Below are 13,189 nucleotides of genomic sequence, written 5' to 3'. Positions count from 1 at the left end.
ATAAGATAGTGGTGTTGCTTGCAGGAAATGTTATACTGATTATACTGCAGGTTTAATTGCCTTTTTAAAAAATGATGCTCAGTTTTATAAAACTGTTGTGAGCCACCCAAATTGTGTTTCCCAAGACAACAGGTCACAGAAGTCTTTTAAGTAAGTAAGTAAATAAATAAATAAGTCGCTAAGTTCTGATGTCCTTAAGAAACATCTACAACTATTTACTTAAGTTGCCATATTCAGATCAATAAGGTTTAATAGCATTTTTCATAAAAACCTAGTCATTGACTTGCAAATTTGATTACTTATTCTATTTTTTCTGCAAGTCTTTTTTTTAATAGGAAAAAAAACCTAAAAAAGGTGGACAGACATCAGTAACCTTTGGTCTAAAGCAGAAACAAATTCACAGCTATCAACTATAGGCAGGTATTCCAAATAAGAGACTACCAGCCTGGCCTACCAATAAACAGAAAAGAAGGTAGGAAAATATATGCTAAATGAACATTTGTCATTAAAGCTTTTAACAAAGTCACAGTCACTCTGGGAGGGGAAAATTGGCAGCTTTTTTGAGTCAAGCTTAATCTCTGAAGGCAAAATTGAAAACAAGGATAATATTTCATGGAAAACAGAGTTATTAGTAATAAATAAGGAGACAAGATTGTGCCTTATTCAGATCATTCAGGGTATTAAAAATGCAAGCAGATGGTATGTCCATGCAGGAGAATAACATTTTTTTTTTTTAAAAGAAGATTGCAGAATGGGAGGTCCATGATGAACAGCAGTAGAACTCAATGTTAATAAAAGGGAAGGAATTCAGCCATGTAAAAATGCCACCAATTTCCTGTTACATCCAGCACCCTTCACTGGAGGGATCAGAATTTTGAAACAATGCAATTTCCACAATGCTTTTTCGGTTAGTAAGTACTGCAATGTCCTTGCAGTATGCTGGGCCAAGGACAGAAAGCTTAAAAGTTACTGTGCAGATTCTGATTAGGAAATCATTGCTTCTTTTGCTGGAAGATTCTCATCTCCTTTTTGCCTTACAGAATAACTCTGTTTGCTTTATCAGGAAGGAAATTTCTGCTCACGGATCTCTTTGACATAATAGATGGCAGACCTAATAACTTGAGTCTGGATGTATTTATTTACTTATTTATGAAAAATGTAAGAAAAAGAAATCTGGTTTTCAATGTCATGTTTTTATGACCTATTGTTTAAAAATGTTGTCTGGCAGTTGTCAAGGTCAGTGGTTACTGCAAAAACACCAAGAATAATTTTGAAAGTAAAATATCAGTGCATATTTCCTATAGATGGTTGGACTGTTTTTCTCTCTTCCAAAAAAAACCCCCCAAAATATATTTTGTACTGTTTGAAGAGTAACTGCTTGCTGGGTCAGCTGAAACAGATGTTGTTGTACAGTTGGGTAACCTACCATCAAACCAGTTGAAAGAAACACGCAGAAGGCAGTCTGTCACAGATGTGGATAGTTTTTTAAAAAAATTAACATGAATTTTTTGAAAAGTGGGGAGGGGAGAGAGACAATGTGAAATGAAATGTTTAAATGGAATGTAGCAATTACAGAGTCAGTTCCTGCTACTAGCTACCGCAGTAGCACATGGATTCTAAAATGTGGAAAATAAGTACAGATAGGGACAATTGTTGAGTTGTGTCCCATTTTATGATCTTTTTGCTACAGTTGTTAAGCGAATCACTGCAGTTGTTAAGGGAGTGTTAAGCTTGTTGGAAGCTTGCTGACAAGATCACAAATGGTCACAAATGGTGATTGCGTGACTTCAGTATACTGCAACTGTTGTAAATACATCTCTGTTTCCAAGTGCCCAAAATTTTGATCATGCAACTGTGGAGAAGCTGCAATGGTCATAAGTGTGAAAACCATAATTCACTTTTTTCAGTGTTGTTGTAACTTCGGTCACTAAACAAATGATTGTAAGTCAAGGACTTCCTGTAGTGGAGGACTAACAGTATACACAAGTAGGATGTATGGCTTATTACTTCTGGTCCCTTTTCATCTTGGTTTTCTTCCTTTTTAAATTAAAATTCCCCTTCTATTAATTATAATTGGGAAAAGATAATAATGCCCATGGACTGGTATAGATTTTTCCCCTCCTAATAAGGGCAGGATAAAGATTTAATAAATAAATAACTGTATACAGATGTATTTCTAGCAGAAAACTCTTCTTGTGGACTGAAGAAATGCACAACATTATTAAAAGTTTTGTTCTTCCACATTTTCCAGAAAAGTTGTTTACTTTTGATAGCAGTAAGTAAAAAAAGAAGCACTAATTTGGTAGAACTATTTTTCATTTTGTATAGCACTTTCTACTAAGCATTTGATAGCTTTCAAATTTGCAAATATTTGTTTCCTTGTATCTGCTGAAACATGCTTTTGATCACATAGAAGTTTCTATGAAGTCCGGTGGAAATATCTAAAGAGAGAATCTTTTTGTTTGAAGGAGAATGACGAGACAGTCATCCATTGTTTAAGCTATCCTTTTGTCTATAATGCCATAGTATCTATCCATAGGGCAAGAAGTATATTTGTCTGTGTAGTGTGTGTGTGTGTGTGTGTATTCACTCATTTGCTCCTTCATTCATTATGACCTATGGACCTGTGTGTGCATGTATGTTTAAGTATTCCTGCCTGACAAAAAATAGTGTACAAAAAAAGGAAGAAAAAATGGTAAATTAAATTTAACATTTAGGATCCACACTTGCTGAGTGCTGAAAGAAAAGAAAAATCCTTCCTCCCCTTTTACAAATACACACACACACACACACACACACACACACACACACACACGAAAAAAGAAGAAAAATCAGTCAACAGTCTTTAAGTCTTAATGCAAATAAGACTGTACACAACTATTTGCCTGCACTTTTTGACAGATTTGGTCACTATATGTCAGATTAGAATAATTCTATATAAACTAGATCGAAGGGAATAGATTTCTTGTAAGGCACATATTAATAGTTCTGTTATGTTTTGGAACACACACACATATATAATAGAACTATCAATATAATGAAAGTACATAGAGGAATATATTAGAACATAAAATGAATTTAATCCCACAGAGAGGAAAAACAAAAAGTTAAAAGATTCTGTTTTGTAAAGTACACCTAGATTAATCCTTAATGGATTAAAGGGTTAAAAATATATGCAAGATCAGGGACTGACTGAATCATGAAAATGATTTATCTATCATGTAATACAGAGATGAAGAGATCTAAAACACAGAGTCTACAAAAAGGTCACAGGTTTAAAATGCTGAAAATTGTATTTACTACAGGAAATGGGTGGGGAGAGAATGTGATAGTTATTTGACTTTTACCACTATAATTCTTAAAACAGGTAAAGTTTGCTTTAAAAAGTTAAAAAGTACAACTATTATTTTAATCCCCCGTAGCTACAAAAGGGCAGTGTGTTGCCAGCTTCTTGCTTTTGAACCTATAAATTCTTTTTTTTAAAAAAAAGTGTCTATTAATAAAATATATTTATCTCCATCTTTTTTAAAGCTTTCCTTTATTCCATAAACATTTAAAATGACTTTATAAAAAGGGGGCAAGATGAAAAACCAGGTAAAATCTGCATGCCCATCAGTTTGTGTTCTGTATTCCATCTCCCTTTTTCAACTACTGTTTTTAAGATGGAACATTGATTTTCAATAGAGGAAGGCATTTCAGTAACATATTTTGAGATAGTATCTGAGATGCCTGGATTTAAGAAGGACCAGTGTGAATTAATAGCCAGTGTGAGTTAATAGCCAGCCTCGAGTGACAGAAAAACTATAATAGTTTTAAAGGCAGGGGGGAATATCAGATTAGATGTGGTCAGACAGTAAAATCTCTGTAATGTTAATTTGACTGTCAGTAACCATGAAACATGAATTACTAAAGTCTTTTTTTGGAAACTTGTTGTTCAATGTAAAATATATATTATTTATATAAATATAAATATACCATTTCCCCCAAAATAAGACATCCCTTGATAATAAGCCCAATTGGGCTTTTGAGCTCACGGCAATAAGGCCAAGCACTTATTTCAGGGTTCAAAAAAATATAAGACAGGGTCTTAGTTTTGGGGAAACACGGTATATATATTTACAAACATATATTTACATTTTTATACTTACTTAGCACATAGATAAATAGCACCATGGCATTTTTGAAAAAAAATTGTTCCTCCCCAAATTTTTTTTGGAACATTTGAATTATTTATGTTCCAGACATGGCACTAAAATCCTAAAATCTCCTTCCACAGAGCTTTTACAATCCATTTGCCAGTCACAGAAACTGAGGAAGTTTTCATTGGTTTATTTTCCTACTGTTCATACTATTAGGGAACTGTTTGCTTTTAAAAAGAAGAGAAAAACATATCTGAGAAGACAGACAACTAATTCAAAGCTTTCTACATATTTGTCAGAGGAAGGCGATTTCGCAAAGATTTTCTGGAAACACAAAACTGCAAATAGGGCTTGCCATGTACAAAGATTAATATAGGTGGTCCTCGACTTACAACGGTTCATTTAGTGACCGTTTAAAATTGCGACAATGCTGAAAAAGTGACTTATAAACATTTTTCACATTTATGACTGCTGCAACATCCCAGGACATGTGATCCACCTTTTGTGACCTTCTGACAAGCAAAGTCAATGAGAAAGCCAGATTCACTTAACAACTGTTACTAAATTATGGTAACAACTGCAGTGATTCACTTAATAACTGTGTCAAGAAAGGTCGTAAAATGGAGCAAAATTCACTTAACTGTCTCACTTAACAATAGAAATTTGGGGCTCAATTGTGATCATAAGTCAAGGACTATCTGTACTGAATATTTGGTGGAACTTTGTATCTTACCATCTACAGTATTCTATATTATTTTTGGGGGGAAGGCAATAACACAAAAGGTCTTCACCTGTTTATCAATCATAAAATACCTATTTTAGTGCTCTGCTACAGCATTAAGGATTTTTTAAGAGCAGAAATAACTTTGCCATGTCTGAAACATATTTTGTAAAGTATATCAAAAGTCATACTTAGGGTTTTGTTTGTAAAATAAACTAACTCAGCTAAACACACTGAGAACTCTGCTGTTTTAAACGCTTTAATTTTCCAATTTGAATTCACTTTCATGAATGGTGCTTTGTTATTTGTAATATATTTGTGGTGATGTGTGCCTATAATTATCTCTCTGCTTTTTAAGATCCTTAGGTTCACGGAGAGGCAAAGTGTTTTGAAATGAGTGTGATTGGATAAGAAGTGCATGATCGATAAGACTTTTATAAACAAAATTCAGGGGAACCAAATTACGATTCTAAATCCATGAAGTTTAAATGTATACAGATAAGGACATGCATAGTGTAATGCAGAGGTCTTCAAACTTGGCAGCTTTAAGACTTGTGGACTTCAACTCCCAGAATTCTCCAGCCAGCATAGCTGGGAGTTGAAGTCCACAAGTCTTAAAACTGCCAAGTTTGAAGACCTCTGGTGTAATGGAATGCACTCACTACAAGCTTGCTTCTTGGTAATAAACTATAGGTTCCAAATCTTAATCATAATATTCTTTAGGTAAAAGTGAAAAGGAGAATTAAACTCTCAAATGAATTTAGAAAGTATGTTCCTTTCCAAGCAGTACCTAAATAGATGATGGATAACTCATATATACCCGTCTATATGTACAAAATGAGGAGGCCCCCGGGCTAGTTGGCTTTTGATTAATTGGGAAGGTAAAAAATTAAATTGAGTAACATAGTGCCTACCCTAGTGACTTATTAAATGGATTTATCTATGGCTGCTGACTGATCTGCTGATGAAGCCCTTTAGCCTACTTCAACACATTTAAAGAAAAATGTGTGGAGCAATACGTGTGCTTAAGTCTGTATGTAGGCCTAACAAAAATGAGCTCGCCTCCTTTAAATTCATTGCTAAGTCTTTGTTTTGTTGAACCTTGTATATTTCTTCCTCCTCCTGAATAGAATTCATTTTTAAAGAAGGTATTACCACAAGCTGGTTTTTATTTTCTTCCATCAAGAAGCCCAACAAAACAGAATTTTTTACTTATATTGTCTCAACTCGGGTTTCGGCAACCCACGGCTCCTGAGTCGCATGTGGCTCTTTGGGCCTTCTGCTGCAGCTCCCTTCACTGGCTGGCCCCAATCCTCGCCCTCACCTCCCAGTCACTCCTTGCCTGGCCTGAGAAGGTAAGGGCAACGGCGGGGGGTGGAGAAGCAGCTGAGGCTGATTCTCTGGCGCCTAACTCATCCTGGAGCTTGTTGGTGCTGGGTGTGCCTTGGATGCTTGAAGAGACGCACAACCTGCTCTCCGCCCCAAGACACTGGCCCGACCCAGCCATGACCAATGTCGGCCTCACTAACACTACGGCTGGCGGGATGGGAATGGGATCTGGGAGGAGGGGAGGATGGCGGAAAGGGAGATGGGCCCACAGTGCCCAGCCACGGTTTTAAAAAGCTCAGGAGGGACAGGGGAGAGAGAGATACAGGGGGGGGGGAGAGAAGGGAAGAGAGAAAGATACAGAGATACAGAGATGGAGAGAGAGAGAGAAAGAAAGAAAGAAAGAAAGAAAGAAAGAAAGAAAGAAAGAAAGAAAGAAAGAAAGAAAGAAAGAAAGGTTTTGTGGTTCCCGGTGTGTTTTTTAACAACCGCTTCTGTACTCTAATGACCGGCTGGGTAGGTGTGGCTAGGGGTCATGTGACTGGGTGGGAGTGAGTGACATGGAGTTGGCCATGCCCACCCAGGTTTTGTGGCTCCCGGTGTTTTTTTTCCCCTGTGGAAAAGGGGTCCAATGTTGGGTTGAGTGTTTAATGTTGCAGACCCCTGTCTTAACTGAATATACTTCATCTTATTTTAATCAACCTAATCAGGTGAATGGAAGGGATGTCTTTAGGTGAACAGAGATGTAGAAGCCAAAGTAATAAAGGTCTGATGCTGACCTTTATATAGAAGGTACCCTATAGAGGGTTGATAGATATCCTGACTTTATTCTTCCCACTCCCCTATAAGGAAAATACCCAAAAGTCATTTTCCTTAAGTGGGATGGAACCAAGCATCAAGCTTGGCTGTTTGGCTATCAATTTTTGCTCTGTTTGACACAAAGGTTTTCATGAACATGGTCATAGTCTCCTTTTGGGCAAAGGTTTATACAACTGTGGAGTTGCACAGTTCCAGATTAGCACTGTTTTGGAATAGCGGTAAGCCTGTGTTCACAATTAGCTCACAATCAGCTGATAGTCAGGCTTCCTTTGAAAAGGATCACAAAAAATTGCTGATCCGGACCTGATCATCAAGTTTCATTTAAACTCATAGGTGCTTCTGTGTTATAGAAATATTTCCTATTTCTGTAATTAACTTTATATTACATACTTATATACTGCCCAACACTCATCAGTCATAATGAAAATGGCACTTGGTGTACCTCACTGGGTAGGGAAGTCTAAAAGGACCCCCCGCCCAAAAAAACCTTTTTGGAGAGTTGCTCATGATACCTTAGATGGGAGGTGCCCACTAGACACAAGCTTTTAGGGTCCTTGCAAGTAGGTGTCATTGTATTCTAAATCCATCATCATAACTTACATTTATAGGGAGTAAATGTGTGAATTCTCTGTGAATTCCCAGCTGGGCTTAGCAGTGGCTCTCAACCTTCCTAATGCTGCGACCCTTTAATACAGTTCCTCATGTTGTAGTGACCCCCAACAATAAAATTATTCCTAAAACCATTGAAAATATGTGTTTTCCTATGGTCTTAGGCGACCCCTGTGAAAGGGTCATTCGACCCCCAAAGGGGTCCTGACCCACAGGTTGAGAACCACTGGCTTAGAGGGAACTTCCAATAGAAGCATGTTTTCATCCATTCACATCCTTCTGCCAAAATGGGAGTGAAAAAGAAATAAACTAAACTGAATGATTTAACCCAAAACATTCCTTGGTGAAAAATCACACCCCAGAAAAGATTGAGGAGGAACTTCAGGTTTCAACAAACCTACCCTGTTTCCACAAAAATAAGACTTCCCCGGATAATAAGCCCAATCGGGCTTTTGAGCGCATGTGCACCTGGTCCCCTCCATTTCCTCTGGTTTTAGGGTAGGGAGACAGAGCTGGAAATCAGGTAAGATGGCAAGAGGAGTCCTGTGTTGCTCCACATGCCCCAAAATAATAAGATCTCCTCGAAAATAAGGCCAAGCGCTTATTTCAGGATTCAAAAATATAAGACAGGGTCTTATTTTCGGGGAAACACGGTATGAAAGGAATCAGAGCAACTAAACTAAAACTTCATCTAATAGTCAATCTAAAAAAGTGAATCGACTATTACCAGGCCACATTTGGGTGAAAAATTAGATTATTTTAATCTCTTGTTTCTATTTCTTGTTCATACAAAAATTTACCTAGTCATGGCTAAATTGCAACGTAGTTTCTTCTCCCCTCCCCCCATTAGTTTTGTAACTTTTGGTGTAATGTTGTTTTATTATAAAATACAAGCCTAATCTGCAAAGTCCCTTGAAATGAATGGGAGGTGGGAAAGCTGCTTTTTGGAAAGCTCCTATTGTTTCAAAAGCATTTGCTTAGCAATGTTTGAAGACTTACAGCTCTTAGGTAAGGGTAAAGATAAAGGTTTCCCTCACACATATGTGCTAGTCGTTCCCGACTCTAAGGGGCAGTGCTCATCTCTGTTTCAAAGCCAAAGAGCCAGTACTGTCCGAAGACTTCTCTGTGGTCATGGTGGCAGGCCAGAGGCACACGGAACGCTGTTACCTTCCCACCAAAGGTGGTCCCTATTTTTCGACTTGCATTTTTTACGTGCTTTCGAACTGCTAGGTTGGCAGAAGCTGGGACAAGTAACGGGAGCTCACCCCGTTATGCGGCACTAGGGATTCGAACCGCTGAACTGCCGACCTTTCGATTGACAAGCTCAGCGTCTTAGCCACCGCGTCCCTATTTACAGCTCTTACAGGAACATATGAGGCTGGTGCTATCTGAGCTTGGTTTTCTTGCAAATATTTTATTACCCAAACTAGGTAATGTCATTAGTGTTGCTAAGGACTGTGGTTTGTTTTCAATTTATATTCCTAGTGTCAGTGTTGGTGGGCGTGGTCTTGGTCTTGGAGAGTCTTAGGTTGGGTTGTTTACTACCGTTGGCTTTTTTGGTTCCTTGATTGGGGAATTGTTTACTTTTTGATTGTTGAGTGGATGTTAATCTTTGAGTTAATCTATGCTCATCTGAGTGCTGATTGCTTGTTTCAACCCTCATTTCAACCCTGAGCTACAAATAATTCTTCTTTAGAGGCTGATATTTTTTTATCTTATCATACCTTTTTTCATCTTTAAAACTGTTGTTAAAATGACCTGGTTTTCCTCTGACAATAATTTTTGAAATAACAGTTTAAAGCACTTCAAGGAAGAGGGGAATGATCAGATGGTTGCTGCCCTCTAGTGGGTTATTCTGAAACAGATAAAAATAAAATCACACAAAATAATTATTTATTGAAAGTACGTTTCTTTTATCTTCTTTTTTTCCTGCATGATTTTTTCTTTCTGCATTGCATATATGGGTTTTACCTAGCACAGAATTCCTTATAGTTGAGACATAGTACACAATGTCCCCGACTTACAATCGGTCACTTAGTGTCTGTTCAAAGTTAAAGGAAAAAGCTCCCCACAATCCAGATTTGATGTGCCGACACCCACCTACGTTCTCCTCCCAGTATGGCTGTTTTCATTGGCCTGCAGCCATATGGTTGGTGGTTTACCCTTTCTGGAAATGCAGAGAGAGGAGCAGGGGTCTTCCTGTCAACATTCTTAGCTCTAATAAGCTCTGATGAGGGATTCTGTACAGATGCAAATCCATATCTGTAAATGCACAGATAATTGCTCAATGAATCACAGCAACCTGTCCTTCGCATTGCCATCCTCTTGATCACAAGAAAATCATTCCCTTTATCTTGGTTTAGATATTTTCAAAACACCCACAACCCACACATATTTGTCTTGAGCTCTATAATGTTCTCACAGTAATACTGTTCCTGTGACTAATTTGCAAAAATTTACTTTGCTTTAATATATCTCAAATGCTGGAAAGCATTTGAGATATCAAATTAATTTCGCTGGAGGTTCTTAAAAGTGTTCCTCCCTTTCCTTTGCAAAAAACTTTTCTGTGAGATCTCAGTATCCCCGCCACAAGATACAATGATGTATTGGTGGTTCCAGCAAAGAGGGAAGGAATGAAAAGCATGAGAATGAGAACCAGTTTGGTCTACTGGTTAAGGCACCATGATAGAAAGCAGGAGGCTGTGAGTTCAAGTCCTGCTTTAGCCATGAAAGCCAGCTGCTAGGTGACATTGGGCCAGGCACTCTCAGCCCAACCCACCTCACAGAATTGTTGTGGAGAAATACCGTAGGAGGAGAAAGGGGTGTTGGATATGGTGTGGCCTTGAGAGTTATTTGTAAAAATAATAAAGGTGGGATACAAATAAATTTAAATAAATAAACTTCAGGTTATCTCAAAATCCAAGAGATGGCAACTTCAGACTGTTGAGTTTCTTGACTTTTGCTTACAGGTTGTTCTTATTCTTAAGATTTTTTAAAAAATTATGTGAAACAGAAATCAGCAATGACAACAAATTGATACATGGTTATCCTTCATGAGTCTCTTTTGAGAAGCAGTACCATTCATAATAGTCTCCAATAAACTTTCCAATGTTTCTCAATATCAGTACTATTGTGCACCCTAGCCAGGACTTTTTTTTTTTTTTTTTGCATATTTTACATCTCACAACTTTATTGAGTTTTCTGAGTAGAATCCAGCATAAATTGACTATTGTTCATGTTTTAAGAAAGATTCTGTCATTTTTTTCAGTCAGTATTAGACTGTTATCTTGTTACTTGTGGACTAAAGGAGGCTGAAGCAAATGTGCAAATCTCCCAATAATAGCACTGTTGTAGTTGATAAGAATGTACAGACCAGTTGTGGTGAACTTTTTCGGCACTGAGTGCCGAAACGGGAGCATGCTGGACACCAGAAGAGCAGCTGCCCGGTGTGCATGCGTGTGCCAGGCAGCTGCTCTTCCCAGTTTCCAGTGTGTGCATATGCACCGGCCACTTGGTCTTCCAGTTTCTGGCACGCATGCGCGCGCGAAGATCAGCTGGTTGGCATGCATGCATGCACGTACTGGAAACCAGAAGAGCAGCAACCTGGTACGCATGCGCACCACGGGAAGATGATCTTCCAGTTTCCAGTGCGTGCATGCGCACCAGTAACCAAAAGAGCAGGTGGCCGATGTGCGTGCTGAAAACCAGAAGAGCAGTGCGCCGGGCGGTTTGCTCTTCCAGTTTCCAGCGCTCCCATGCGCGTGAACACAAGCTGGCCAGCGCGCCAGAACCCAGAAGAGCAACGAGCAATGGCTCGCGTGCCCGGAGAGATGGCTCCGCATGCCACTTCCAGCACATGTGCCATAGGTTCGCCATCACGAGTATAGACTAAGCCTACATTGATGGGTGTTTGCCAGGCTGATGCAGTCAGTTTCTTAGGTAGTAAGTCTTTACAAATTGCTTTTGATGGTCATTTAGAAACAACAAAGAAGTTCCCTTGTACTGCTTCTTTTCCTTTCATTTATACTTCAAAAAAAAATGTCATGCTTCATGGTTCCTATTCCAAAGTAGTTAGTGTTGTCCTATCCTTTGAAATACCCTGAAATATTAGAAAGCAGCTTTCCAAAATAGTGTCAAAAAAGCATCAGGTAATATAAGAATTCCAAATTTGCACTGATGAAGTTACCTAATTGGGTAATGAAACTTCTGCAAACAAACAAGCAACCTCAGACAGCACCAAGGACTTTTAAGTTTGGTGATCTTGGTCTCCTCGGCACTGTCCCCTTGCTGTTTTTTTTTTAAAGCTGAGGATCAAACATTTCTCTTGTGAGCCTGTTCAATTAAGGATATATCTCCCTGTTTGTGTTTTGCAGATGCTACAATTGTGGTGGCTTTGATCATCATGCTAAGGAATGTATTCTACCTCCACAGCCAAAGAAGTGCCATTACTGTCAGAGCATCATGCACATGGTGGCAAACTGTCCGCTTAAAACTGTTCCACAGCAGCCCACGAGTTACCTGGGAAGATACGAAGCTGATACCCAGCCCTCCACATCAGCCTTCTTGAGGGAAGGAGGAGGAGGAGGAGGAGCCTATGGCTTCACTTCTCCATCCTATTCTCTGGAAGGAAGGCCAGATAGCTTACCGCCTTCAGGAAAGTCACCTCAAGAAGCTGCTTCAAGTAAGTTTTCTCCGTCACCTGAAGAGCAAAGCCGGAAGGGACCGTCAGTTCAAAAAAGAAAAAAGACTTAAAAAGCTTTGTCACCGCCTTTCATTACCTCTTTGGACGTCTACCTCATTCAAGCACAAGGAGAATTAATCTCATGTATTATCCTGCAACAAACCTCAACTTTTAACTACTGTTGTGGACCAGAGGTCTTTTGAAAACAAAAAACCAAAGCAAACCAGTCACTCCAAGTAAATTTCAGATGGGTTTAATGGCTAATGGGTTTCTAAACAGTTTGGGCATCAGGATCTCATATGATTTTTAAACTTAGCCTAAATTATTGTTGGGCATATATTCTTTGCTTCTTCCCCACTTTTCCAGAGCAGCCCTATAGAATTATGGAAGATTATGCTTCTTTAGCTGCTTGAGTTCTCTGTGGTTTATCTTAACCCATGTCTTGTTTGGGGGGAAAATAGTTATAGTATTCATTAATTCTAAACAGCAATTAATAAGAAATGGAAGTGAGTTTTTTTTTTTTTTTCTTCACGGCCATCGAAGACCTGGGAAGCAGAACATATACCCACTGTGCACAGAAACCCATTCCTGTCACAATAAACCATCTGACATTTTGATGTACAGACTAGCCCATTGCCTGAATGTATACCTTAAATACTATGTTTCTTGAATTCATGGGAAAGTAATAGTTTGAGTTTTGAATGGATTTTCTTCTTTAATGTTGCCTTTTTTAATTATAAAAGAGGAAGAAGGGGAGGGAAAGAATTGTAACCATACTTTCCTGAGTATAGAGTCATCATGCCCACGGTACTGAATAGATCAATACATCCTTGTAGAATTCAGGGAAATTGTAATTCCCCTCTGTGGAAAAGATGGAGGATGGAAGTTTTTAAT

The 13,189-nt window shown here is 38.5% G+C and overlaps 1 protein-coding gene across 2 annotated transcripts in view; it reads left to right on the top strand.

The window, feature by feature from the left end:
• The window catches only part of LIN28B (lin-28 homolog B), a 70,688-nt gene extending 58,322 nt beyond the window's left edge, over positions 1-12,366 (top strand). For both annotated transcript variants that reach the window (XM_070953738.1, XM_070953731.1), the window contains exon 4: positions 11,988-12,366. In XM_070953738.1, the coding sequence (XP_070809839.1) occupies positions 11,988-12,366 (379 nt within the window). The remainder of the gene's footprint in view (positions 1-11,987) is intronic.
• Positions 12,367-13,189: the final 823 nt, after the last annotated feature.

This window comes from Pituophis catenifer, unplaced genomic scaffold, assembly GCF_029215685.1.
Source record: "Pituophis catenifer annectens isolate HBS135680 unplaced genomic scaffold, rPitCat1.0.hap2 SCAF_1, whole genome shotgun sequence".
NCBI lineage: Eukaryota > Metazoa > Chordata > Lepidosauria > Squamata > Colubridae > Pituophis > Pituophis catenifer.
Note: the sequence above shows the minus strand (reverse complement) of the source record. Positions and strands in the feature narration are given on the sequence as shown.